Source organism: Bemisia tabaci, chromosome 1 (assembly GCF_918797505.1).
Source record: "Bemisia tabaci chromosome 1, PGI_BMITA_v3".
In the NCBI taxonomy this organism is placed as follows: domain Eukaryota; kingdom Metazoa; phylum Arthropoda; class Insecta; order Hemiptera; family Aleyrodidae; genus Bemisia; species Bemisia tabaci.
Window position 1 is genome coordinate 72,045,999 of NC_092793.1, and position 24,183 is coordinate 72,070,181.

The 24,183-nt window shown below is 38.2% G+C and overlaps 1 protein-coding gene across 1 annotated transcript; it reads left to right on the forward strand.

Moving 5' to 3' along the window:
* The first annotated feature begins 6 nt into the window (after window positions 1-6).
* Window positions 7-23,973, forward strand: r (carbamoyl-phosphate synthetase 2, aspartate transcarbamylase, and dihydroorotase rudimentary). The gene is made up of 16 exons (XM_019045600.2): window positions 7-253; window positions 4,127-4,265; window positions 5,198-5,471; window positions 6,235-6,563; window positions 7,578-7,763; window positions 8,625-11,449; window positions 13,061-13,560; window positions 14,287-14,862; window positions 15,238-15,525; window positions 16,045-16,260; window positions 19,107-19,278; window positions 19,985-20,295; window positions 20,729-20,870; window positions 21,325-21,395; window positions 22,698-22,876; window positions 23,431-23,973. The coding sequence occupies exons 1-16, from the start codon at window positions 145-147 to the stop codon at window positions 23,831-23,833; spliced, it is 6,720 nt and encodes a 2,239-aa protein (XP_018901145.2). The 5' UTR covers window positions 7-144; the 3' UTR covers window positions 23,834-23,973.
* Window positions 23,974-24,183: the final 210 nt, after the last annotated feature.

The following is a 24,183-nucleotide window of genomic DNA, read 5'->3' on the forward strand; positions in this document are numbered from 1 at the left end:
TGGCGCGGCGCGGAGTCGCGGAGTAGTCTGCGTTTGGGATCAGCCCGAGCCGGTCTTCCTCTCTCATCCTCCAGCTGATCCGTCCCTAGGCTCCAGTGATTTCCCGGTCTAGCGTGGTCGCCAGCGTCCAGAAACCACGTGGAGATGTGCCCCACTTCCAGCAACTCGACGGCGTGTCTCGTCCTGGAGGACGGCACCAAATTCCACGGCCACGCGTTTGGAGCCAGGTGTGATGAAGTATGCGCCGAAGTCGGTAAGTTCCAACTTGAATCCCTTAATCGAACTTAGCACCTTACGGTCGCCGAACTTTGGATGCTTCGAGAACGCTCAACGTGCGCGCGCTTCGCTGCTCTCGTTATGAGCGTTCACTCTCATTGCGTTCAATTGCGTTGAGTGTTGAGCGCATGCCCGCCGGGTAGCGTTCCCTTTATCGAAAATACCCGGCGCGGCCGGCTCGGCGTGCTGACAACCAAAACCGGTTTGTTTCTCGGCGGCATGGGAACATCTCGCGCCTACGCATATCGTCACGAGTGACGATTTCACGCTTGCCAATCTTGGGGAAGAATGACACGTGAATTAAAAAAGGTTAGATGCCGGAGTCTCGCTCTCCAGTCTGCACCCTTCGCGGCTGATAATTTGCACATAAAAAAAGAAGCAAAAGAGAATTTGCAGGTGTCTTAAATTTTGTAAATTTCGGCTTTAAAAAGATACTGCTAAGAAAACTGAATACGAGGATATCCTTGATTTCTAAATTAAACAATTGGAGAAAATATGACAAAATAATCTAATCTGCTAAAATACATGTGTTTAAATGGAAATTACCGCCAGATGATGTCGCATAGCGGCAAATTTTCTCACCTTTAAATCTATTTTTCTCCAATTTCCTATGTCAGAAAAAAATGATGAAAAACACTGCGAACTCAGCTCACTAGACACTCTCAGATGAATCAATAAAATGGTTTTGTGCAAATTCTCCATTTCTTGTATCGGTGAGATTTGAATATCTCTTAGGCTGCTTCTCACGAACTGTTTTTCGACTGAAGTGATGTGTCGGAGAATTTGCCAAATTCAAAATTTCCAAAATTAAGTCACGGTGCGAGAAGAACATTTAAAGCGCCCTCAGTTAGTGTTGAATGCGACAAACACTCATTTTAACTCCTGGATGCAACTATTCGGGCTCCATGGATGTCTGTGTTGCATACGCACTGAATGGAAGGCGTCTTCACTGTCCTGGCACTCACAGCTTCACCCGCGGCGCCAACGGTGGGCTTCACGCCTTCAAAACGCCTTCCCTTCCGTGCGTATGCAACACGGATATCCATGGAGCCCGAATAGTTGCATCCACGCCTTATAATGAAATTCGAGTAGTATTAGCCGCATGCGACAATAACTGAAGCCTTAATTGTTTCTCTTATACATCAACTTTATTCCAGCGTTTCCTATCGTGCTGATGAAGTAAACTATAACTGTTTTTTATTTCGACATTGCCGATTTTCCCAGAAAATCATTATTTAAATGTATCACAACGTTGCCACAATATCGGTTATTGATATTTCCTCATTTGGAGCCGTGGTAAAGAATCGATAATTAAGGTGTTCGTTGCGAACACCCTGTTTATCGATCCTTTTCCATAGGTTTAAATGGACTGCATTTTGCAATTTGGACCTATAAATTCTGGCTCATCTGAAAAAACAATTACGTGCCTAGGGAAACTAATGGCACATACGTTGTTTTTTAACCGGGCCGGAATTTATAGGTTCAAATTGCAAAATGCAGTCCAACCGGTAGATCAGTCGATATATCGCAAAGCACGCCACGCCACTGATGAGGCCCAGAAAGCTTGGATTTATTAGTAAAACAGGGCTTCAGTAGAAACGGAAGTAAGCCGCTCCGTCACAGGGGCAACGAAACTTGGCAAGTCGCTCATTTTCCCCCTGCAAAAATAAACAGTCCCTCCATAATCTCGAAAATCTCCAATTACTGATTTACGTATTTTTGCAAGATATCGATTCAACGGAGAGCACATCATGGAGATCGAGGGAACGCTCAACAAGTCGACACACGTGTTCGAAAAACGAGCTTTCATCAGCTCTCCTTCCTTCGAACGAACACGAGAGCGTGGGGTGCTCAATATTTATTTCGCAATGTAAGCACTTAGCCCCCTCCTTGCCCTCTTGCTGTCCCTCCAGTCCTTAGAAACCACGACTGGATGCTCCCGTCAGTGGCAGTCGCAGTCCCGCGGCACAATCCACATTATTCCTCAGGTAGCGACGGCACTTCCTCGCTAAATCAGGATGATGTCCAGAAAACGCATGACTGGTCTTCACGACGGGTCTTGCCTTTTTTTTTTAAATTTTGTATTCAATCCCTGCCGTCTCCTAACTAAGTATTTAAATTTTACCTGTCCATGACAGTCGCTAGTAGGTCAGAAACCACACAGAAAGAGAGGGGAGGACCGGAGGATTCCTCTCTCTCCGTTTGCCTGTTGGGCAGTTCCGCGGAGGTAAAAAAAATGTAGGTAGTTATCAATAACCTGTTCTGTCCTACCACAAGGAAGAACGCCGTATGCGCATTTGTCTGTTGACAAATTTTCCTCGATGAAAAATCCATTTTTGAGAAGATACAAATATTTTTCCTCGGTATTATCAGATGCGTTAAATTAAATTAACGCGAAAAACCTTTCCGAAATTTTCAAAGTAAAGTGCCTATCTGAATCTCTCAGTTCGAAAACGACCCATCTCGAAAAAACGGATTTTTTCCGAAGACGATGAAACCTGCGTAACATCTAGAGACAGGGTGTTTCTACACGAAAAAATGAACATCGTACAAAAACCGGAGTTGGGTCGTTTTCGAACTGAGAGATTCAATTGTTCTGGTGAATTCGCATTTTATGTAAAAAAAAAATGTAAGGATGTTTTTACAGCATAAGATCTCAAGCATGCAGTGCCATCCGAGAGATTTTTGCAAGGGGAGCAAATTCGCCACCAGTTGCCTCAGTAATGCTCATTTTTCTCTGGGTTTGATTTTTAAAGAATTTTATTGAGTCTCGGATGAGTCGCTCAGTACACTTTTTACCGCCCACTTCGCGAATTGATGGTGATATGAGTTTGCAGCGGCGAGACCGAAATCGTATCACAGCACCCTTGGATCTGCGGAAAAGCTGTCCGTGAGAAGGAAAAGTAGGGTGGATTGTTGAGTTGATCCGAACCTGAATGAAAGCTCCAAGTATAATATGGTGATACTCGGCTCGCAAGTATTTAAGTTTTTTATTCATCGATACACGAATCAGTTGTTTTCAAAATGAAACAGGTCCGTTCCTCGATGAGTCTTAGTTAGCATGTCCTATCATGCAAGCCAAGGCTCATGCAAAAATGGACTTTTTCCCTTATGAAAACAGCTGATTCGCATCGGATACCACTATTTTGACGCGTAGAAACGCGTGCTGCATAACTTGTTAAATGAAGGCGAACTGCGATCGCTATCTAAGTTGTGAACGTCCCTGCAGTCTAACTTATCAGGAAAGCGGCTGTTGTCAAGTTGAGTCGAGTAGAGCACCTCTGCCGTGCTACGCAAAAACGCCGTAAACTCCATTTTACATTTGTTGGAATCAATGTATCGTAGTAGAAAAGCTTGTGTACCTTGGGACAATGTTTTTACATAATTCTTTCGCAAATACTATCAAGAACTGAACCTGAAAATTTGAGGTGCATAGGTAAAACGGTTTTTATTTTATAAAGTGTTAAGTTCCATAAAACTAGGGAAAATCTTGATGGATTTACGACGTTCTTGCTTAGCACGGCAGACCTTCGAGAAATCGGATTTTGAGATTTCGACGCGGAAAACTCTATCCTGTCCTAGGGAGCAATTGCTCAGTCGATTTCCGGGTCGAATTCTAGGTTTAACGCACCATAAGCAGGGTGAGAGGGAAGAGGGTAAATGCCCCCCCATCCAAAAAAAAAAAAAATAACTAAATAAATAAATAAAAAAAATATTGCCTCCTTTTGCATAACGTTTACGCCTAATATAATTTTGCTAGCATGATTACCCTGATTGTTGAATATTGATTTTTACTTCTGGTTAAAGCAGTTTTCTTAGTAATCTAATTTCATGTTTTCTGTCTTTTCAGTCTTCCAAACGGGTATGGTGGGTTATCCTCAATCGCTTACTGATCCATCATATCATGCTCAAATTTTAGTGTTGACGTATCCTCTCATTGGCAACTATGGAGTACCAGCAGAGACCAAAGATAAACATGGTATTCCTCTGTGAGTATACTACTTGTATTATTATTTTTTACATTCTACGGTATCTAATCCTCTTTGAAGTAGGTAGTACCCAATAGTTTAGGAGGTTGCACACCCCCTGGTTACCATGTAGCTTAACTCCCAGAGGGCGCCTCAACCCCTCTGAGGCCCGTTTCGCAGGGCTCTGTGAATTAATCTAAGTAGAGCAGGCATCATCTAGAGACGATCTCCTTTCGAGTCACAAAAACCATAAAAATCGACCCTGTAGATTTTTAGATCAAACTGTGACATATATTGATTGTTTTAATGGGAGAATCCATAACTTTATCACGTTATGAAAAAAAACGTGGGTCATACTTCCAAAATCTGAATAAAGCGGGGTCATCTAGGACTATGACCTGTTGATAGCGGCAAAAATCATCATGATTAGCCCAGTAGAATTGTAGAACAAATTGTGACAAAAGATGAATTTTTAGGAGATCGAAGAGCTTATAATACCCAACGATAAAAAAAAAAAAATCAACTTATATTTTACAATATGTGGCTGGGAAGAAAAACCTGGAAAAAGAGGTGTAAAATAAATTCTGAATTGACTCATTATTTAAAAAAGCAAAAACGTAAGTTTTGGTCCAAATAATATTTAATTATGTTACACTAAATGTATCCCACAGATTCATCACCAAGACAGGAGCCACTTCAATATAACTTGCGTTTCTCTCTTTCTTTTGACCACCTGTTGAACAGCTTTCCCTTATTATTCATCAATCTGAATGTCCTGGCAATGTTCTACCCTTTTTGCTAGTTCATTGAAGATACCTGATTACGAATACCCATATTTTACTGTATTTTTTACTTCTGAAACGTGCAGATTCTTTATGTTCTCAGTGCAATTTTTCGGCTTCGTAGAGGGTTTTATGCAAGATTTTTGTTACATCTATTTCTTCTCAATGCAGGTATTTTGAATCGCATCAAATTTGGGCTGCAGGTCTCATTGTTGGAGAAATTTGTGAGGAACCAAGTCACTGGAATCACAATCAAACTTTATCGCAGTGGTTGGTTTCAAATAATATCCCTGCAATTGCTGGCATTGACACTCGTGCTCTCACCAAGTACATCCGAACAAAGGGACCGATTGTTGGGCGAATAGTTCATGGCTCAGGAGATATTCCTCGAGGTCTGTTTCAGGATCCTAATAAAAGGAATCTTGTTTCAGAAGTTTCGCTGAAGGTTTGTGAACTACATAACTTAATTTTTTGTCTGAAGCTACTGTTTTTATCCAGGTCATCAAATATAATGTTGAAAATGGTTTGAAGCTGGATTAAAAGGAAAAAAAATCAGATTTAGTGAAAGAAAATTACTTTTTATCAAGTCGAAGCCGTTTAAAAGTGGGAAGGATGTTGCATTGTGCTTCATTATCAAAGATATTAGTGAGCTTAGTAGTTTGATAAAAAAAACAAGAAAATGTTCGAGCACTCCTACGTAGATAAGCAAAACTAGCCCATGTGATTTAATCTGAGAGCAAAGAGATAAACATAAAAACTACTGGGAAATTTTGGTTGAATGGGCCCTATTTTTTAATTCATTTTCTTTAAGCACTGATTAGGTCAAGCTCTCTTAAAGTTTTTCGGATTTTTTTTTACTAGAAATGAAAGAGAAAATCGATTTTGAAGTTTCTTAATTCTGGACCCATTTGAACCGATATTTGTGGTGGTCTGCTATGATATAGAGAAGCGGAGGAGTCCGCATTCGCTGATTGACTAAAGTCTAGCTGAAGTCTTGGCCTAGTACATTAGCACGGCTGTCGGAATGTGGGTGATCAGATATTAATTTGCTTCGCACTATGGAGAAAATTCACCGAAATTTGCACAAAAATCCACACAATTGTTTACATGTCAAAAATTAAATTGCCCAATACGCGGTCCAGTTATAAAATCTCCCTCCTTTTTAAATTTTCAAGTTCAACTGTATTTATATCACGTTATTTTCACAGTTACCTATCACATATAATCCTGAGGGCCGTCTTCAAATTTGTGTCGTAGACTGTGGATTGAAATATAATCAGTTGCGCTGCTTATTATCAAGGAATGTCAGAGTTGATGTAGTGCCATGGAATCATCCTATTCATCCGGACAGCTATGATGGACTCTTTCTAAGTAATGGGCCAGGGGACCCTTGCATGAGCCATGAGACAATTAATAATTTGAAAAATGTCTTGAGTCTATCTTCATCGGACAGCAAGAGAGTGAAACCAATTTTCGGAATCTGTTTAGGACATCAGCTACTAGCATCTGCCGTTGGCTGTAAAACATACAAATTGAAGTAAGTTATGTACTCTTTCTGCGGTGTCTCAGTGGCTTTGTTATTACCTAAATTCATTAAGAATTTTTGACTAGAAATTTTTTATTTATTTATTTATTTAGTTAGTTAGTTAGTGTAAACTTACAATTGAACAAACTTTCATAGTCATTTACCGACTCCCTTAGTCTTTACAAATTTGTTTTTATCATGAAATCAAATGTAAATATTGGTTCTACAATGATTTTAGAATGCTGAAAGGTTTTAATACTTTGAGGAGTAATTAAATATTTTACTTTACAATTGAAATCGAGAAAAACTTTATGAATACATGAGAAATTTAGAAAAATTAAGAAAATCTTTAAGAATTAAGAATCCAATTTGAAAGTAGAAATTTGGAGCAATGTATAGAAGGACCAAATTTAAAAGAATGGAAATGACTGGGGAAAACTTGGTGAAACAACTATGAACATACATAACAACAAAAAAAACACCTTGTAAGAAGATATCTTTCACACTTAGGTCCTACAGATGACATAGTCTGGCTAGGGCATGATGGCTCGATTACTTGCCGTTATTTCCGATCAAACAGAGATGAGCTGAGCCCATAAGATTTACATCTCTTTAGCTGTCCCACATCTGCACTCTAATTTAGGAGATGAATTGCCTCTGGATTAGGGTGAGAATGTAGTCTTTCCTCTTAACTATTGTACATTCTGGAGATTGATGCTTCAATGCTTTCTACACCCAGCTCATCTCTGATATCGAAATTTCGCTCGTACCATCTTGCTCCAGTCAGTTGTCTTTAGATTCTGTTTTGTAGTGCCTCTATCTGCTTGATGTCAGAAGTCAGAGGGTGATGCGCAGGCCCACATCTGACAGCTGCAAGCCCAGTTGGCCTTATCATGGATTCATACAATAAAATTTTATCGTCAGATTTTGCCGAAGATCTATGTATCAAGAATAGTCTAATTTTTTTCTTTCTATTCTCAAATAAATCTATGAGTTGCACTTGTACCCAATAATTCTGTTTTACAGGTATGGTAACCGTGGTCAAAATCAACCATGTGTGTTAGAAGGTACGGAAAGGTGCTTCATGACTTCTCAAAATCATGGGTTTGCAGTTGATAGTTCCAGTTTGCCTTCTGGTTGGAAACCTCTGTTCACAAATAAAAACGATAACACAAATGAAGGGATTGTTCATGATAATATGCCGTACTTTAGGTATGTATGTTTTTAAATTTTTTTAAATGAACACATTCTCTCTCTGCGATTCCAGGACCACTCGCCCACCCGCCTGCAATGGTCATTAAAAACACGAAGATTACAACAAAAGTCGCTCGTCTTTCAGACAGGCCACTAAACAAAAATGCGTCACAGAACTAAATCAACTCCTGAGCCGCTCAAATTGCATGCATCCTTCGAGTTGAAGATTAACTTGATTTCTAACTCCAGTTTTCAGTTATTCAGATTTAAGCGTGAGAGCGGTGCTCAATTCTAACTTTTGCAACTTGCAACTTAATGATAACGCTTGAAGGTACAAAAATATGTTGGTTAAAAGGGTTGTGGATGAATATCCGTAGTTTTAAAAGTCTTAGGCGGAAACGTGTATATGATTGGTCCCTTAGCCAAAAAAACTGTAGGTGAATAGTCTTGGCACTCACCCTGCGCATTGCTTGACCAGCAACATTTTGTGGATCTATTAGGCTCTCTGTTTCATAGTTGTCTCGAATCATTTATCAGTAACCAAAGGACCCCACACTCTCACTAAATACAGAAAGATTCTGCTGAAACTAAATTTTTTCAGCTTTATTTATGATGTTCTTTAAGTTTTTTCATCAATAACCATGAATGTTTGCTCTGAGTTTTTTACTTGAGAATGTGATTTTTCAAATTCTACATTTTGAAAGTTGCTACTTTAGTTAATAGTGTGAAAAGTCAATAATTACTATGTTGGTTAAATGTCTTTGAAATGAATTGAATTGAACTGTCTTTTTTCTGAATTGTCTTTTTGTACTTTGAAGTAGCAATGTTCCAATTTAAACAAGTCATTTACACAATATTTATTTTAAATTTTGTTCGCAGTGTCCAGTTTCATCCGGAACACTGTCCTGGGCCACAAGATCTGGAATGTCTTTTTGATGTATTTTTAGATTTGGTTGATTCATACAAAAACAATGGAAATGTTACCAAAGGTGCCTCCATTAAAGATCATTTAATGAAAAAATTACTTCCTGAGAAACCTGTCGCCAAACCATCCTGCACGCCGAAAAAAGTATTGTTACTGGGTTCAGGAGGTTTATCAATCGGTCAAGCCGGAGAGTTTGATTATTCAGGATCTCAAGCAATCAAGGCTCTAAGAGAACAACAAATTCAAACAGTTCTGATCAACCCAAACATTGCCACCGTTCAAACCTCTAAAGGCTTAGCAGACAAAGTCTACTTACTTCCAATTGATCCGTTTTATGTGGAACAAGTCATAAAATGTGAAAGACCTGATGGAGTATTGCTCACATTTGGAGGACAGACAGCTTTGAATTGTGGGATTGAGCTGGAAAAATCCCAAGTGTTTAGCAAGTATAATGTCACAGTATTGGGGACTCCCATCACCTCAATAATTGAAACAGAGGATCGAAAACTGTTTGTTGACAAGATAAATGAAATTGGAGAAAAAGTAGCTCCAAGTGCTGTTGTTTATAACATGCAAGAGGCATTAGAAGCTGCAGAAGTTTTAGGATATCCAGTAATGGCGCGAGCTGCATTTGCATTGGGTGGTCTTGGATCAGGGTTTGCTCACACGCCTGAAGAGTTACGCAAGCTGGCTCAACAAGCATTTGCCCATTCAAACCAACTGATTATTGACAAGTCTTTAAAAGGATGGAAAGAAATAGAATATGAAGTTGTCAGAGATATAAATGATAATTGCATCACGGTTTGTAACATGGAAAATGTGGATCCTCTGGGAATTCACACCGGAGAATCAATTGTTGTAGCTCCGAGTCAGACTCTTTCAAATGCTGAGTATAATAAACTTAGGACGACAGCAATCAAAGTAATCCGTCATTTTGGAGTGGTGGGAGAATGTAATATTCAGTATGCTCTGAATCCAAAATCTGGAGAATATTATATCATTGAAGTCAATGCTCGATTGTCTCGTAGCTCCGCTCTCGCCAGTAAAGCCACAGGGTACCCATTAGCTTATGTTGCTGCTAAATTGGCTATAGGTCGCTCTTTACCTGATATTAAAAATTCTGTAACTGGTCAGACAACAGCTTGTTTTGAACCTAGCCTTGATTACTGTGTCGTCAAAATGCCACGTTGGGACCTCAGTAAATTCAGCCGAGTGAGCACAAAAATTGGAAGCTCCATGAAGAGTGTTGGAGAAGTAATGTCTGTCGGTCGCTGTTTTGAAGAGGCATTTCAAAAAGCTTTTCGAATGGTCGATGAAAACGTTTCAGGATTTGACCCATATTTGAAAGCCGTATCTGATGAAGAGCTGGAACAACCAACTGACAAACGAATCTTCGTTCTAGCAGCAGCAATTAAAGCTAACTACTCCATTCAACGTCTTTATGATCTTACAAAAATTGACAAGTGGTTTTTATACAAAATGGTCAATATCATAAATATGTACACGCTGTTGGAAAGCCTGTCAACTAAAGCTCTACCAGTAGAGGTATTGTTAAAAGCAAAGAAGTTGGGATTTTCTGACACACAAATTGCTGGTTGTATCAAAAGCACAGAATTAGCTGTTCGAAAACTACGTGAAGAAAATGAAATCATTCCATTTGTCAAACAAATTGATACTGTTGCAGCAGAGTGGCCTGCCACTACGAATTATCTGTATTTGACCTATAATGCAGAGAGCCATGATATAGAATTTGAAGGTGGGCTCATTATGGTCCTGGGATCTGGCGTGTATCGGATCGGAAGTTCTGTAGAGTTTGACTGGTGTGCAGTGAGCTGCCTGAAAGAGCTTCGTCGTCTTGGCAAAAAAACAATCATGGTCAATTATAATCCAGAGACCGTCAGCACTGATTATGATATGTGCGATCGGTTGTATTTTGAAGAAATCTCTTTTGAAGTAGTCATGGATATTTACAATCTTGAAAATCCGGAGGGAATGATTTTGAGCATGGGAGGCCAGCTGCCAAACAACATAGCAATGGACTTGCACCGTCAGCAGGCAAGGATTCTTGGCACCTCTCCAGAATCCATCGATGGAGCAGAAAATCGATTCAAATTTTCCAGGATGCTTGACAGAATTGGAGTGTCTCAGCCCCGGTGGAAAGAATTAACGAACTTACAGTCTGCAATTGAATTTTGTGAGGAAGTTGGCTATCCATGTTTAGTGAGGCCATCTTACGTCCTAAGTGGTGCCGCAATGAGTGTAACACACAATGCTCAAGATCTGGAGAATTACCTCGCTGCAGCGAGTGAAGTAAACAAAGAGCACCCTGTCGTTATCTCAAAGTTTATCACTGAAGCCAAAGAAATCGATGTCGACGCAGTTGCATTTGATGGAGTTATTTTGTGCATGGCTGTCTCAGAGCATGTTGAAAATGCTGGTGTTCATTCTGGTGATGCAACATTAGTCACTCCTCCTCAAGACATCAACGCTGAAACCCTAAAAAAAATTAAAGCGATATCTTGTGCCATTGCCAGTTCGCTAGAAGTCACAGGACCATTCAATATGCAACTAATAGCCAAGAATAATGAGTTAAAAGTTATTGAATGCAATGTACGAGTCTCAAGGTCTTTTCCTTTTGTCTCTAAAACTCTTAACCATGACTTTGTGGCTATGGCCACACAGGTCATCATCGGTGAAAAAGTAGATCCTGTAGATATATTAGCAGGGTGCGGTAAAGTTGGAGTGAAAGTTGCGCAGTTTTCCTTCTCTAGACTTGCAGGTTGGTGTTAATTCGTTTTTCTTTCGTCATTTTATCCTTAATCATAATAATTAGAAATACAATATTCTAACCAATGTAGTATATCTTTTCCAAGCAAGGACAGCATATTCAGTAGATCATGGACAGAAAAATTTTAACGGATTCGTGAAGTTGTTTGGTCATGACGTCGAACACGATGTCATTTTCGACTTCCATTATCTGACGCACTCTATCATTACGGACCCGATCTCTCCTAGAAATTCCTGCTGACCTTCTCCAGAAATCCATCTCCGTTGCTCTTAGCATATCCTGTGTCCGTTTCTTCAGCTGCCAAACTTCACATCCGTATGTTAATATACTTTTGACTACAGCGTTGTATATCCTCCTCTTGTTATCTTTGGAAATCCGCTGATCCCAGAGGATTCCATTTAACATCGCTATAGCCTTCCTTGCTAAGGTGTTCCTTTCCCTGATAGCTTGATCCGTCCTTCCATCCTGGGTCAACCGCACTCCCAAGTACTTAAAGTGCTCGCAGCCTTTGATCTGCTGCCCATCCTCCAACTCAATGCTTTGCTGATCACCGCCAAAAGTCATCTTCTCAGATTTGGATATGCTGACTTCCAGACCCCACTTCCGATACTCTTCTACTAGCTTGCGCATCATGTATTCCGCGTCATCTTGATCTTGAGCAACCACCACCTGGTCATCAGCAAAGCACAGAGTAAACAGAGTTTCGAGATCACCCAAGGGGACACCCATACCAGAGCATTTCTTTTTCCATTCTTTTAGCACGCACTCGAGATAAATTTTAAATAATGTTGGCGACAAACAACATCCCTGTTTTAAACCCTTAGTCACATAAAATCCCGCTGACAACCCCCCATGGCACTTAACTTTGGTAAAACTCCCTTTATAAAATCGCTTAACAGCGTCAATCAACCCCCCGTTAAAATTCGATTTTTCCAAGGCCTCCCAAAGTTTCACCAACGGCACGCTGTCATACGCCTTCTGGAGATCCACAAAAATTAAATGCAGTTCCTGAGCTACGGCCATTTTCTTCTCAATGACCTGGACAATAACAAAGAGGTGATCTATCGTAGACCTGCCAGCTCTAAAACCAGCCTGCTCCTCTGCTTCGTGATCCTGCCATTCGTCCTCGATCTTCGCTTTCAGTGATATTAAGTGTTGTTAAATTTAAGGGTATTAAGCCCTGTTTTTCATTCATCGTTCAAATGAATTTCATTTATTCAAGTATAGATACTTTAATTCTTGAGATTTGCATTTATGCATTTGTACAGTTGTGCATTTGCTTGGGCTTATATGGTTCATATACTGAGACATTACAAAGAATGTCCTCTCATTTTCCGAGGGGTGCCTTGGAGCTAAATGCCTACTGTAGATGAGAAGATTGTCCTCAATACGCAACTGTGCACAAATGAAGAAAGCGAATCTAGAAAATTTCTATTTTTATTACAGGTGCAATTCTTATCCAAACAGTTCTAGTTGTGTCTACATCTGTTACCTCCTGCTTCATATCTGCTTCATTTTATTCCTTTTGTGAGTTGTATGTGTAGCTGTCGTAGTGTTTGACAGTTTTTCCTCATATTTTGTCTTTGGGTTCAATTTTGACAGGAGCGGACGTTATGCTTGGAGTTGAAATGGCCTCGACTGGTGAAGTTGCATGCTTTGGAGATAACCGTTATGAAGCTTACCTAAAAGCTATGATGAGCACTGGTTTCCAATGGCCAGAAAAAGCCATTCTTCTCTCTATTGGTAGTTTCAAGCATAAAATGGAGTTGTTACCTAGTATTCGCTCTCTCCAGAAGATGGGCTACAAATTATATGCAAGTATGGGGACAGCAGATTTTTATACAGAACATGGTGTTGACGTACAGCCTGTCCACTGGAATTTTGAAAACATTGGAGAACATGCAACTAGCGGTGATCTGAATCATCTCGCTAACTTTTTATTGAACAAAAGTTTTGATCTTGTTATCAATTTACCAATGAGAAACGGAGGTGCACGACGAGCTTCATCCTTCATGACCCATGGGTACAGGACAAGGAGGCTTGCTGTAGAGCATTCAGTACCATTAGTGACAGATGTGAAATGTGCAAAATTACTTGTAGAGGTAAATATAATTCAAACTTGTTAATAATTGTACACTGGTCGCCTTATTACAGCAATATTTGTCAGAATGTTAACTTTGGAAAGTAATTCTCTCATCTGTCTATAGTTAACGAAAAAAATATCCATAAACTTAACAGTCAAGGTGTCAGTTTTGTATCAAGTTTGACTCTTTATTGGCCATCGAATTCATTTATTGAGAAGTAAAACAGAGTTAATAATATCTTCACAAAAATGGACATGGTATCTATTGAAGGTTAGAGGAACGACTCCAATTAATTTTTGCAAGAATTCAAGCTTAGAGGGATTCCTGAAAAATAATGAGAAGGTGGTTGTCAGTGTGAGTTAAATAGAATTATTTCTTATCATGCAAGTTTTAATGAGGTGTTCAAATTATCATCAGTAAAGACTTAAAAATGTGTTTCCTCAAATATCTTGACATGGCGTAGACATCTCGACTTCTTGAAGTTGTTAAATAAGTATTGTGTATACATTCAATAAATTATCTACCTCACCACAGTCGAATCGAATGAGTTTTGAAGAGTCTTAAAATCCCAGTCAAGTACTTTCTCCCTTTGTTGACTCTCCATTCATTACTATTTTTATCGAGTTTTCTTAATCGTTGGGTGTAAGTGTATTCTGTATGATTATTTTCGCTTTTTAATTCTCTCTTGTTTCATGAATAATATACTTTTTATTTTAATTATTCCCTTTTTTATGTTGATTGCAGGCAATGTTAAAGACTGGAGGTGCGCCAAATATGAAAACACATACTGATTGCATTTCGTCTCATAACATAGTGAAACTACCGGGTTTCATTGATGTCCACGTTCATGTCCGAGATCCAGGAGCAACTCACAAAGAAGACTTTGCCTCTGGGACTGCAGCAGCATTAGCAGGCGGGGTGACGCTGATATGCGCCATGCCCAACACTAATCCATCCATTGTGAATGCCTCCTCGTTCACAGTTGCTAAAAAAGCAGCTCAAGCCAGAGCCCGTTGTGATTATGCTTTGTTTATTGGAGCCTCAGCTGATAATTATTCCGCCATACCCGAACTTGCCCCTGCAGCTGCCGGATTGAAAATGTATCTGAACGAAACATTCAGCACTCTGACATTGCCTGATATTTCAGTCTGGGGCAAACATTTCGAAAACTGGCCCAGAACTTTTCCTCTTTGTGTTCACGCGGAGCGCCAGACCACAGCTGCTGTTCTCCTCCTCGCTTCACTACACAATCGTCCTGTTCATGTCTGCCATGTTGCACGGAAAGAAGAAGTAGAAATTATTCGTGCAGCCAAAAAGAAAGTAAGTGATTCCTATGCAACAAATTCCCTTTGATTTCTATCAAATTCATGAACTGGCCCTATAAGGGAAAAAATTAATTAATTTCATTCTTAACTTTATATCTCTTACAACTTTTGATTTATTGTAGTATGTATTTTGCTATTTCAAATTATCAAAAGGACACGCAGAAACAATTAAGTTCTTAAATCTATTGTTTGGGTAGTTCGCTGGAACACCTTCTTTGTACCATCAATGTGCAAAAATGTCTTGAAAATGAAATCCAAACTTTAATATCATATAAACTACTGTTGTTAATTCTTTTTTTCGCTGTCAAATATTTGTCTGTTATTGTCAACTTTAGTCGACGATGCTAAGATTATTTTTTTGATGTTACAGGGTATTCAAGTCACATGTGAAGTTGCTCCGCATCATTTATTCTTGACAAAAGATGATTTGGCAACTATCGGAGAGGGTAGAGGCCAAGTAAGACCGATGCTGTCTGCAGAAGAAGACCGAGAAGCACTGTGGGAGAATATTGACATAATTGACTGTTTTGCCACCGACCATGCCCCTCATACGGTGGAGGAAAAGAATAGTGAGAAACCTCCTCCAGGTTTTCCTGGTCTTGAGACAATGTTGCCTCTTTTACTCACTGCTGTCTCTGAGGGTCGTCTAACGCTTGAGGTAATCATTTTATGCATCACAGTTGAATCAAATTTTTCTATTTTACTCCTATGAGAATTGTCAGTTGGTGGAATTTCCTAATAGCTCCAACTGAAGGAAGTATAATAATTTTTTAATTAATTATGAAGCTTATAATAATCCAAAGATTACAACAGTAGACGAAAATAGCCCGAATAATTTAACCAAAAAACACAAGAAAAGCTGGTAATCATGGCTAAAAACATCCTAAAAATTGTTTGTTGAATATACGTGAAGTCAAGCTTTATTCCATCAGCTCTAGTTAATATTGCTCAAAGTATATTTGCGTAAGTGTAATTCTCTGTAAGGTATGTATATTAGGAGTTTGAAATATACCTACCACTCACAATAGCAACATCTAATGCCATGTATCTACAAGGAATGCGAAAATTGTGAATTTTATCAATGGAGCTACTGCAGGGATCTCACTCAATATTAGCAACCTTTTTTAAGAATTTTCTTGAGATATTGGCCTACAATTTTTTTTCCATTTTGTTTCAGGATCTTGTAGACAAGTTGTATCACAATCCTCGTCGGATTTTCAATCTTCCAGAACAGCCAAACACATATATAGAAGTAGATTTAGATGCTGAATGGGTAATACCTGAGGCAATGCCATTTACAAAATCCAAATGGACACCTTTTGCTGGGCAGAAAGTCAAAGGCTGTGTTCACAGAGTGACACTTCGTGGGGAAGTTGCTTATGTGGAAGGACAGGTTAGCTTTATCCATCTTTTGATGACTTAAATAACTTTTACCATCAGTATCTCATTCCACCGAACTTCAGCCATGAAAATTTTCTCGATTTTTCACCTTCGTCTTACACAAGAATTTTCTGCTTATATTTTGCATCTCATGTGATGAGTTATATTTAGTTAGATTTTTAATTGAAGGTTTTTGATTTTCTAAGGAAAGGATGAAATCAGAAAAACAGAGTTCCCATATTTACAAAGGCTTTTTGTTCAAAATTTGGAAGCAACAGAAATTGGGTTAAAAAATTAACATTACAACAGTTTAAACTCCCTTAAAATTAAATATTTTGTAAAGACTACAATTCGAAATGTCCACAACAGTGTTTACGGTCAAAATCTGAACTAACTCGTACTTTATACAGTATCAAGCAATTTTGAGATAAATGTTAAATCATCATTATAAACTCCAAGGACACCCATGAAATAGTCAACACATGACAGAAAATTTTTATATACATTTATATACATTTACATTAGGTACATACATTTATATACATTTCAGAATTTTTTTCTTGTCAAATATCAAGACAAATCCCAATGACTAATTGCCCAGGCATTTGGCAAAATGCCTAATTTGACTATCATCCTGCAACTGCTATGCATATGAATCATACATATCAAAATTTTTCTTCAAATAAATCTATCATGAGTATATTAACTTCTCGCCAACAGGAGGATAAACTTGGCCCAGTACTTTATCCTCACTTTTTTGGGCACCCATTTTACAAATAGCAACTCTGTTCAGCTCGACATCCTTGGCCCATATAAACTCATTTGCTTGGTTCTTTTCTCGGAAAGCCTCATTTTTGTACTTAGTTGTGTCTCCTCCGTACTGATTAAAACACTGAATTAACGCTGTAGCATCGACCTGACCTTCTGCCCATCTCTCTTTTCCTGTCTTTCCTTTTCTTTTATGCCCTCTATTGGCTTGTATGGCATACCTCATATTGGCTAATGTTGCATGCAATATCAAGGGTCGGGAGTCAATGATTAAGCCAGCCTTTTGAAATTCTTTGCAGATAGCCTGACCGAATTTAAGCAAGGGGAAAGGTGACAATGGGGAGGATGATGGTTTTGCGTAAAATACTCGACTTTTTTTTGAAGATGGGAAAGTGGAAAGGCCAGTGAGCATAATGCGAAGAGGATTATTTTTATCAAAAGGAGTGGAATTGTTTTCCTTAACTTGTTGAGGTAGCACACTTTGAAGAATGTCTGCATAGTCAAGATTCTGTAGAAGTTCCAAAGCCCGGCTCATTCTTTCCTTCGATGACAAGTCCATTACACCCAGTGTCAAGTGGAAGGTACCTGGTGGTCGATGAGCGATGGCTGGTAGAATCTGGAGGTCTGGATTTATAGATGGGAGACATTGTGACATATTTACCTTATGATGTAGGATTTTACAATCTTCATCTGTTGTGTTGGCAGCATTTTGCTTCGACTGGCAGTGGTTTTCTCCTTGCTGCAGAGATGCGCTTTCTCTATTCGGTTTTGTGGCTACTTGGCGAAAATATTTTAATGATGCCGCCAGTTGTGGAATTGACTGATTTGTTACCAGGGGGAAACACAGGAAATGAGTCTTTCTTCTCATCCATGGTTGTTTGTTGCTTGTCCGTTGTCCAGAAGGACGTGGAGCTTTTTGCGCTTCTAAGCTAGATTTTGAGTCACTATCATTTTGCGGGTGCTCAGTCAGAAAGTGAGATTTGCCTTTAAATGATACCTGGTGAAGTTGTAGTGGCTTTGTGTAGTAACAACTGGCAAATTGTACCATTGAGGTGAAAGTCATCCGAGGAAAGTACAAGGTATGAGACATAATGCTCTAAATTGGCACAATTTGGAAATTCAAAAAGGTCGGTATTTGTATTTCACTTCAGGAAGTGTAAATTCTACTTTTCTGAGTCGATATGTATCACAGCACAGCCAGAATACTTATGTCTTGGTCTGCTACAAGCCGTAATTATCACTACTTTAATTGTTACTGATAATGGAATGAACTAGATGTTACTGATAATGAAATGAACTGATAATGAAATGAACTGATACTGAAATGTGAGTTTCAAGTAGGTATTTCCTACATCACAAAAGCCTAGGTTTTGCTAAAGCCCTAATCTTCGTAAAAATGAAAAATATCTTCAATTTCTAAATGGAAATTATTTTTCCCTTTTTTTAAGATAATGTTAATTTCCTGCTCTACCCGTTCCCCTTCCCCTCCCCAGCAGCATTGACCTCCTGTTGCTTCCAGATTTTACTGAGCTATTTCTAGTTGTTCCTAGCCGATGACATTATTGAAGCACCAGATGATAATGTCATTGAGGCACTAGTTGATATCATAGTGGAATTACATAGTTGAAGACATCAATATATGATGCCTTGATGACATCGTCACCTTCCAGGCAAAGTATCACAAGCGCCATGCGACGTTTAAAAATTTCCGCCGCCATTTTATTTTTTTACAGAGAAATTGTTCAACGAAGCTGTCCGAAAATTTCACTGAATTTTCTTTGTGCTGCCGATAAAATTTAGTGAAATTTCTAAACAGATTCAACCGACAATTTCTCAGTAAAAAAATAAAATGGCGGCGGAAAGTTTTAAACGTCGCATGGTGCTTGTGATACTTTGCCTGGAAGGTGACGACATCATGAACCGATGTCCTGATATGTCCCAGATAACCTTTTTATGACCCATGAATGACGCCATGGAAACTTGTTTTCATATTTTAAATATCCTTTTTATCAAATTTTAAATTAGCATACTCGTTTAATGTATATGTGTGTGCTTCAATAGATGTAATATCAATTTTTTACTTGCCATCAGGTTTTAGTTCCTCCAGGCTATGGCCAAGATGTTCGTGAATGGAAACAACCTCAACTGGCACAAAAAATTATCATGCCAGTACTTCCCGCATCCAGTATAGCCAGTATAACCACTGATGATGCCATTTTAGTCCCAGAAATTTCAATACAGCAGTCAGAAACTCGTGTTCACGGTGAGTTTAACAGAATTATAAATATTGCTCTGCTGTTTACAACCAGAACACCTATTTGAAAGCTATTTTCTTCTAGGCACAATCTCCTTTTACAAGAAAATCAACATTCTGTGTATTCTAAAGTATAATTTTTCATTCTATTGAGAATTTATATTAAACATACAGCGTACACATAAGAACAATTGGCATTTTTTAAAATAATGTATTGGGTCTGAAAAATAATGCCCAGATTTTGCACTGACCCAAAACGGTGATGGAATAAAGAAAAGTCCAAATGGTCATTTATTGCAAAAGTCGAAAATGTAGTAAGCTGTGAACAGTGTAATATTTCGAAGGTCTATAATACAAATAGAATTGTCTGTAAAAGGTGATAGTCTCAAATGTCCTCTCTTCATGTTTTCCTTGTACCCACCTACACATATAACTTGAATAGTACTGTTTATATTCCAGCCATCAGATACAACAGTTGTTTCTATAACATATAATTATTGTACGGCATATTTCAGGGGGTATAAATAAAACAAACCAACAGCTTGCAGCATCACAATACGAAACATCATGACAAGAAGTGATCGTGGATTAGATGTCTTTTAAATAAAAAAGTTCTCATCAATGTTCTTCCAGACAGAATTTTTTACAGACATTTTTCTCTGAAATCTGATTTGTCTGACTAATCATGGCTCTTTTGAATTTTGTATCCATTTAGAATTCTACAACAAGGTAATCAATGAAATTGGTGCAAAAGTGGAGCAGGAGTTGCAAAACCGTAGCACGTCACCTACTCCATTCCAAAATCTATTAAAAGTAAAATGCCCAAGTATACAAGATCAGCCTTCTGGACCTACAGCTACCCATTTGTTGACGCCCACACCAATTTCATCATCGCACTCGCTGACAAACCGACATATCCTGAGTGTGGATATGTTCTCGAAAGACCAGCTCAATGATCTGTTCAACCTTGCTCAAACATTTAGAGTTTTTGTTCTGAAAGAAAGACCCTTAGACCATGTGTTGAAGGTTAGTAACACATATTACCTATACATGTTTTAAGTACTGCAAGGAATAAGTTTAAAGCTGTCAAGGTTATTTTTTTGTTTCAACACAGATTGTGAAGTTTCATTTTAATCTTACTATTCAGAGCCCTGGGCAGATAAAACTTCAAGTCACTTGCTCTCTTAAAACTACTTTTATTGAAAAACATTAACTGAAATATAAACCTTCATTTCTTTACTTTTACTGCTTTGGTATTTTTGGGATTTTTTTGTGCAAAATATTTGTTATTGACATTCCTCGAAACAGTGTTGTAAGTTCCTCAATTTTGAGTTTTTTGGTCTTTTTGCTTGTGAATGGACTTTTACGCAGTTAAAATTCCAAATTTGGTTGTTATGTAGCAAGATTAAATGTAATAATCTTTTTACATTTGACTAATTTCTAGTAATCTTATTTTCAGGGTAAAGTAATGGCATCTATCTTTTTCGAAGTCAGCACCAGAACAAGCTGTAGCTTCTCAGCAGCAATGCAGCGTCTAGGAGGCTCAGTCATCCACATGGATGAATCTAGCTCATCGGCCAAGAAAGGCGAAACCTTAGAGGGTATTAATAAATCTAAAATTTTAACTTATTTTAAGGGAATACGTCACTTAAACGATTTTATTGAGAAGGTTTAATAATTCCGTACTTGTAAGGTAGTTATACTTAATGGCAAATTGTTTGGAAAGAGTCATACAACTGCCCTTATGGGCCCTCTTTGAGCTGTGTGCTCCTAAACAGTTCTTCACATCTCAAGTGTAGGATCACCATGAACTTTTTTGAATGACTTTTTTGCAAAAAAATTTCAAGGCTTTTGACCTTTTTCTTATTTAATAATATGTTAATTTTTACTTTTGCCAAGTCTGAATTATTAGTTAAAATGGAAATACATATAATTTCCACCATAATTATTCCATTCTTTTGTGTGAGGATAGATAATCAGGTTAGCTTTTGAGTGAAAAATAATTTTTTCTCAGTTTGAACTAATCTAATTGATGTTATTTTCTTAAAATTTCAGACGCAATTACTGTTATGGCAGGTTATTCTGATGTGCTGGTCCTGCGGCATCCAGAACCAGGCGCTGTATCAGTAAGTTCTTGCAATATCTTCTGTTGAGATTTGAGTTCAAAGGCTTTCGTAAGAGTGCATCATGCTAGCATTTTCATAGAATAATGATGCTTCGCAATCAGAAGCAAAACTGGGATAGGGACTTTGAGGTGAAGAAGAAGAATATTTAGTACAGTACTGTTTACATTTGAAAAATGCGTAATCGTTGCCCGTGCGTTGCCATTTTCAAAAATATTTCTTTTATCAGGTCTGATTATCATAATTAGATACTTCCAACTCATATAAATAACGTTTATTTCACATTCAGGACGTATCATATCAATAAACTTAATTTATTGAGACACTGGAACAATTCCAAACTAGGGCTGTTCTATCGGTTGTCGGTAAGCTACCGAAAAAGTTCCGTTAAGAAAAAGTTATGATAAGAGCGCTCTTGCCGATAGCGATCAGAGTTTTCGGAGCTGGCGAAAATAAGCTGTTGCCATTTGTACATCTATTTTACGCCGCCGCCCTAGGCAGTCTGATAAATCGACACACGGTGCAACAATGCATTGAGTGCGAGCTCTTAAAAATCCGAGAAGGCCGGCTGTTGTCAATATCATCGCCACTGTCGGTACTGCCGCCAGTTTCAACAAGAGACGATATCGATAGTGTTCCGGCAAGAATTCGTTTGAACACCCCTATTCCAAACACGGAATTTAAAAGTCCCACTGGGCTCATTTCAAGAACGCACAATGTGCCATCGTAGTAAGCAAGTACAGGGTTTGCTTCAGCGCAGTCATACGGGAGTTTTGCTTCTGAATGAGAAGCATCATTATCCTATGGCATTGTCGAACATTTTGTCAATAGTGGTTACTCAATTTAATAGTTGCAAGCTATGATTTTTTATGTACTTAAACGTCATATACTTTCTCTGTTATTGACTGATTACATTGCAAAAATTTTTATTGCATCTCAGGCCTCTGGTCAAATTGTGTTTCCATTTACCTAAATCATGTAAAAACTGTAGGCTTTTAAAGCAGTTTGTTTCCTTCCGAATCAATAAAATAGTAGCAAAATTTTGAAACACTTCATCAGAAATACCAAATTTTTGAGTTTGACCCTCAGTACGTATACATTTTATGTTTTAATCCTCCATTTTGAGGATATCCAGAAATAGTATTCTACTTCTTGAAGAGATAACACTTTTGAGATAGTCAGACAAGTGACAGGGTTTACAAATTGCAGAAGAAATTCATGCTCCCCAAAGAAATGAAAAAAAATACAAAGAGAAGTCTCATTTTTTAAAGGGAAGTTTGTCTAATTTTAATTCCTTTTTTTCAGAAAGCAGCTCATCATTGTAGGAAACCTTTAATTAATGCTGGTGATGGAATCGGTGAACACCCAACGCAAGCTCTGCTCGACGTTTTCACTATTAGGGAAGAAATAGGCACCGTCAATGGTTTAACAATAACTATGGTTGGTGATCTGAAAAATGGTAGAACCGTACATTCTTTATCTAGGTATGTATAATTTTCTCTTTTCACAAGGTACTTCGATTGGAATGTATGCGTTTTACAGGTCTGTCAGAACAGATGTTCATGCTAACCCGACAATCATTATATTGCGTTTAGAAATCATGCTTCTCAGCCTCACTGCTGCTCATTCTCATTTGTCACTCAAAACGCTCAATAAAATAGCAACAAAATAGGTCATTCCACTTAGTTTTTCAGTGTCAATGCTATTCGTGCGTACGAATTGATGGTGGAATCATGATGCAATATACATATCTCAGTATGTGTGGCATTGCAGATTTTCCGTCACATTTCACCGTTTTGTAGGATAATTCATCCTTGTCATTGCACACAATTTTGCATAATTTTTTATCCGCCCGCATTCGAATATTTGATTAAAATTTTGTATTAAAATTTTGATTGTTATTTTCTTAATAAAATGAAGAAGGAGCAACATTTCGATACCTCGAATTCGAGAAAATTATTTCTATAATCTTATTATTAAAATGTGTAATCTTTGCACAAGAAGAAATTTTAATTCCACTTTTCTTCTCTGTTCTCAGGTTGCTAGCACTGTACAATGTTCGATTGCGTTATGTCAGTCCACCTGGGCTTGGTATGCCGGAGCATGTTCGTAACTTTGTGGCCTCTAAAAACATATCACAGGAAGATTTCACCTCTTTGGAGCAAGCAGTACCTGACACAGACGTTTTGTATGTCACAAGGATTCAAAAGGAACGGTTTTCATCTCAAGAAGACTATGATTGTGCAAGTGGGCTGTTTGTTGTTACTCCTCAGCTCATGACTCTAGCCAAGAAAAGAATGGTGGTGTTGCATCCACTACCTCGTGTGTTTGAAATTAGCCAAGAATTAGATTCAGATCCCAGAGCTGCATACTTCAGACAAGCAGAATGTGGGATGTACGTAAGGATGGCACTACTAGCAATGGTCCTTGGGAAATGTTAACGTTTCCCACACTTTTCAATATCAATAATTTCATCTCATTGTGTTGTCTGAGAAAATCATATTTTTTTTACTTTTTTATTTTTTTACTTTTCAAATATTATTAGTATTTGTAAAATAAAATGTTTATTTAAAAACGAGTATTTAAAATGAGTTTGTTTTATTCTTATCTATGTTGCAGTACTTATTGTTACAAAAATGCAACTGTCTTTGATTGATAACGGTTACTTCAGTTAAGGAGCAGAACTAAACTAGTATAAGTGCTACACACTCAAGATCGCTTGAACCTGCACAGAGATAAATTTATGAACCGTGACTTTCAGCATTCAAAATATTGAACTTTTTGTTTCAAG